Below are 4850 nucleotides of genomic sequence, written 5' to 3'. Positions count from 1 at the left end.
AGCTCCAGGTTGAGCTGTTGTTCAGCATCTTAGCTGTAGAGGGCAGTGTCACTGGCCCTCATATGTGGGATCCGAACCGGGGCCCTTTGGCATCCCAAGCCAGCTCTTAACCATCGCGCCACTTGGCCGGCCCTCAAAGGTTATTTTTCATAATCAGCTTTATATTTTTCTCTCATTTTAGTGAGAAACTCACCACTCAACCAAGCTTTCATAAAACTTAGACTAGCATTTGAACAAAAACTTCCATGAATTTGAGTTCCTTGTGCTGGTCACTGAAACCAGGTTGTTTCTAAAGTCACATGGCTGTTAACAGTTTTTAAACATGCAGATGTTTGCTTCTTCAAAATTGCCCGCTCTTTTAAATAATTGCATATAAAATAAACCTCATCTATAGATTAACATTACTGTTAATGGACTTTTAAGGATGAGCTTGTATAAATAATAAGTAACTTGATGGTGTGTAATTTATTGAATTTAAAATCACTGAATACTAAAAAAAATCACTGAATACTATACTGATAGTTTCTATATCCTTAATTTACATTTTCTGCCATTCCTTTCAACATGTGTTGAGTTGTCTATCTCAAATACAGTATGTGCTGCATCTTATACCATTTGAAAGTATGGAACTCACAATCCCTTTTTGATTCAAATTTGAATGTATAAGAAAGCTTATGAAGAACAGTTGTCTAGAGGCTTAATTTTCTGCAGAATTAATATGCATTTGTTTATTAAGGGCTCTCAATGTAGCCCTATGGATGACAGTGAAGAAATAAAGATCTTGCTTTATGGAGCTTACAGTCTAATAAGGGAGACAAATAGCTAATATGTTGGGTGGTAAGTTTTTTGAAGAAAACATAGTGTAACAAGATATAAAGAGACAAAGGTACTTGTGTTTTATCATGAGCGGTCAGGAAAGTCCTCTCTGAGGAAGTGGCATTTGAGTGGGCACAAGGATGAAGTAAGGAAGTGAGCTATGTGTCTACCAGAGGAAGACCATTCCAGGCAGAGAGAACAGCAAATAGAACGACTCTGAAGAGGAGGATGTCTACATATACATTAGAATAAAAACTGTATAGACCAAAATTATCCAACTGAAACAATTTAAGCATACTTTGAGAAATATAAAGTGAACTTGTAGGGTAGTGAGTGGTATCATTAAGTTCGCCTCATCACCTGTGTCATCTAGGTAAATCCTGCAAAATTCATGTTTTATTAATTCTCTGCTATTCTCCCCCACTTTCCCAACCCTCCCCCCCACTTACCTCCTACCCCTCTTCTCATTTCAGTGAAATTGGAGCGATTTGAAATTCCAATCAAGGTTCGATTAAGCCCAGAGCCATGGACCCCTGAAACTGGTTTGGTTACCGACGCTTTCAAACTGAAAAGGAAGGAACTGAAGAACCATTACCTCAAAGACATTGAGCGAATGTATGGGGGCAAATAAAATGCTGCTCTCTTATTTACAGTTGTGCAGGAGGTTGCCTGGTGGTTTTTAGCTGTCTGTTAGAATGTAATGTATATCATTCTAAAGACATGGTAGTAACAAATACCAAAAGTGATTAAAGTAATTGTCTATAATTGTTGTCTACTTTAACTTAGTTTTGCATAGTTCTAGTGAAGCTGAAATTGAATAGTTATTTCCCTTTAGCTGTGTTTTTAATTTTAGAGCAAAAAACCTGTTTTTAAAAATTAGCCCAAGATGAACTTGTTTTTATAAGAAAAATATTTAATGTTGAACAAAAAAAAATTGGAGTTGGAGTAGAATGTAGTTTGAGGAAATTTGCAGCTTCCCATGTCTATTGTCTTCCTAGTTCAGAACAAGCTTAAATATTAAGCATGACAGTATGTATTAACACTACTCGAAGCAAAACTGCTAAGGCCTTTAAAATTATCTTCCAACCATTTATCTTGAAGGGAAAAATTCAATCATTATATACAGAATCAAATAATACCTTAGAAACCATTTTAGAATTCATAATTGCTGCATAGGTTAGACATGGAATCATTGTAATGTGAATAATTACAGTGCCTGAAGTAAGAATAAAACAACATAAACAAACCAAAAAATATCTAGTAAAATATGTAAAGGGAAATTGAACCGCTTTTGTGAACTTGGAGGTCTAAAGTCAGTAACTGTAATTATTTCAATGACTTAAAAGTATTTAAGTACATTTGAAAAAATGCTGAAAATTGCCTTTCTTTTTTCAAAACTTAAGACCGAGACCAAGAGTAAAATGATATGAAGTTAATCAAATTTTAACAGGAAGCATTTTCTGTGTTAGAAAAGGTGAGGAAGTCATAAATGTTTGGAATTATGACCCTTACACAGGATATAGACTCTGAATTTACCTTTGATAACAGGGATTGTTTTAAAATGTACTCGTATTAAATTATACCTGTAATTTAAGGTTTGTTGATTTGACTCTTGAGCAATAGTTTATGTTCCAGAAAGCCTTTAATTTTGCTTTATTTCGCAAAGCAGATTATGATGAATTACTTCTTCAATATCTTGTTTGAATCTATGAATGATGAACTAACTTGGATGAGTTTTGGGAAGTTAAAGGGAAGAGAACACTGTTACCACTTTTTTCCTGTTTGTGAGAAGAGTTTAGAAACTGGAACTGCTAGATTCAGGAGAAAGGAAGTTACTCAATTAGGGACTGATATTTGTGCAGTATCTTGGTGTGTGGGCTTCTTTTTGAATCCTTAATTAAACAGGGATTATATATCCCTGATAAATATTCACACTTGAACCATAGTTACTGTAAAAAGCAAAAATACTTAATACTGTTACTCTTCGCACTTTTTCTTTATCTATCTATATATTTGTGTGTATACACACACTCAGACACACACACATATATGTGTATATATATATGTTGCTTATATTGCTTTGTACGGATGTGGGCCACCACTGCAACAAAATACATTCTTTTTGCTCTAAAGTATTTATAAGGAAATATTTAAATGTTATGTATATGGTGGTAAAAAGGAAAAAAACATCTGGTGTTATAAGCAAGAATGAAGGGTTTTGTAAAGATTTCTGTTCAGTGTTGTGCAGTGTAAAATTTGAGGCAAGTTCTCCTTGCAATTATGTATATGTGGGTATTCTCATTCTTCCCAACTTGCCTTTGAAGAGTGAAGAACCATTGTTATCAAGTAGACTACTATTCAGCTTCTACTGTTCCTGGCCCACTGTTGGTCCTTTAAGGATGATTTCCTTAGACTTTTTCAGTATGTGATATTTCTTCCCATTTGGAATGGTGATTTTAAATGTGCGAGTGCATGCATATTCAGATATTCGCACCCCCACCCACTCCCATCTCCCAAAAGCTAGAACACTGCCAACTAATCTGTTATATAGGTCCTTTAGAAACACATGATTAACACTTAAGGTTGGGTGCTGCTAATTCTTTGCGAAAATCCAAATATTATTAAGGGACCAGGGAGATGCCACTACCCCCTGATTTTTGATTAGGAAATATACATGTCTGTGTAAACAGAGCATTCCATATTCATAGTGACTTTTCAAGTATTTGAGCCTAAAGGTTTTGATCGTACATTTTTATACCTGTTTAAATCATTTGTTGTGGTTATTTCGTGTCAGCCATTCAAATAAAGTTGTATTTTTAAAATGTACTACAGTTATATACATTTCTAAGTTGAACACGTGACTTGCTTTAATTACATGAAAGCATCTTGCCTCCTTGATATATGTATTGATTTTTTTTTGTAGAGTGGAGGTATAATTGTATGGCTTTTCAGAACTGACACAGATAAATGATTCAAAAAGTCAAGCCAAGGAGAGTAGTGTTTCTTTGATCATAAAGACTGATCAATAATCCTCATCTATATTTTCCTGATAGTATATGACAAATGTTTCTGAGATAAGAAGAAAACAGGTTAAAGTTGTGTGGTATTTGGGATTTGAAGTGATCTATTTTAATTTTGAAATGTAGTTACAAATTAGAATGTATCCCTATTTGTATTTTCTGTTAAAATGCACGATTGTAGGATTGTTACTTAGATGTTTGTGTTTATTCTTGATGAAAAGCTTTGTTCTTGTTTTTAAGTTTGCACTCGAATCTTATAAAATAAATTCACCCATGTTATCAGTTCATTTGTGCTTAATTATACACTGAGATAAAATCTGCAAGTTTGAAGACTATTAGCCAAACTTTTAAATAAAAAGTACTCATCTCTTTAGGTTTATGGAATTGCATTGAGCAGTTAACCTGGCTTGTATAAGATCCATCCAGTAGTCTCGAGTATTTGAACCCAAACCTATTACTTTGGTGTAGGTAATAGAGTGGAACCCCTTTATTTAACCACTGATATTGTGGGACAAAACGTAGTCATGTGTGAATTATTATTAGTAGGTTCTAATAAATGGTAACTGTTACCTTTGGGCTAATTAAAATTTAGGGAGAGATATATCTGAGTTATATGAAGGTATATATAAAATAGTGTTAGAACTCTGGAACCTGACTGCCTCCATCTACGAGGCATTTCCTGGCTTTGCCACTCACTAGCGTGACTTGGGGCAACTGAATTAACATCTCTCAGCTGCATTTCTCAGTCTGGAAAAGTAGGGTTGACGGATAATAGAGTCTACCTTATGGGATGGTTATGAGGTAATGTGAGTTAATCCATATAAAGTGTTTAAAACATTAAGCTTATGTTAGCTATCATCATCATTGTATCCAGACAATATTCATCAGTCAGGTTGTTTTAACATATTGGCTGTCACATTCAGGGCCTTAAAGGATTGCCTGCCCCTGAAAACTTGGTGGAAAGAGTTCTGGCTTTAGAGGTGAGAAGACATGGGATCGTTAGCTTTGTAACCA

At 34.5% G+C, this 4850-nt stretch overlaps 1 protein-coding gene across 3 annotated transcripts in view; it reads left to right on the top strand.

Annotated features, from left to right (window-relative positions):
• Positions 1 to 4121, top strand: part of ACSL4 (acyl-CoA synthetase long chain family member 4) — a 51243-nt gene extending 47122 nt beyond the window's left edge. For all 3 annotated transcript variants that reach the window (XM_019632828.1, XM_019632830.1, XM_019632829.1), the window contains exon 15: positions 1290 to 4121. In XM_019632828.1, the coding sequence (XP_019488373.1) occupies positions 1290 to 1447 (158 nt within the window). In that variant the 3' untranslated portion in view covers positions 1448 to 4121. The remainder of the gene's footprint in view (positions 1 to 1289) is intronic.
• The last annotated feature ends 729 nt before the right edge of the window (positions 4122 to 4850 follow it).

Source organism: Hipposideros armiger, unplaced genomic scaffold, assembly GCF_001890085.2.
Source record: "Hipposideros armiger isolate ML-2016 unplaced genomic scaffold, ASM189008v1 scaffold_1182, whole genome shotgun sequence".
In the NCBI taxonomy this organism is placed as follows: domain Eukaryota; kingdom Metazoa; phylum Chordata; class Mammalia; order Chiroptera; family Hipposideridae; genus Hipposideros; species Hipposideros armiger.
Note: the sequence above shows the minus strand (reverse complement) of the source record. Positions and strands in the feature narration are given on the sequence as shown.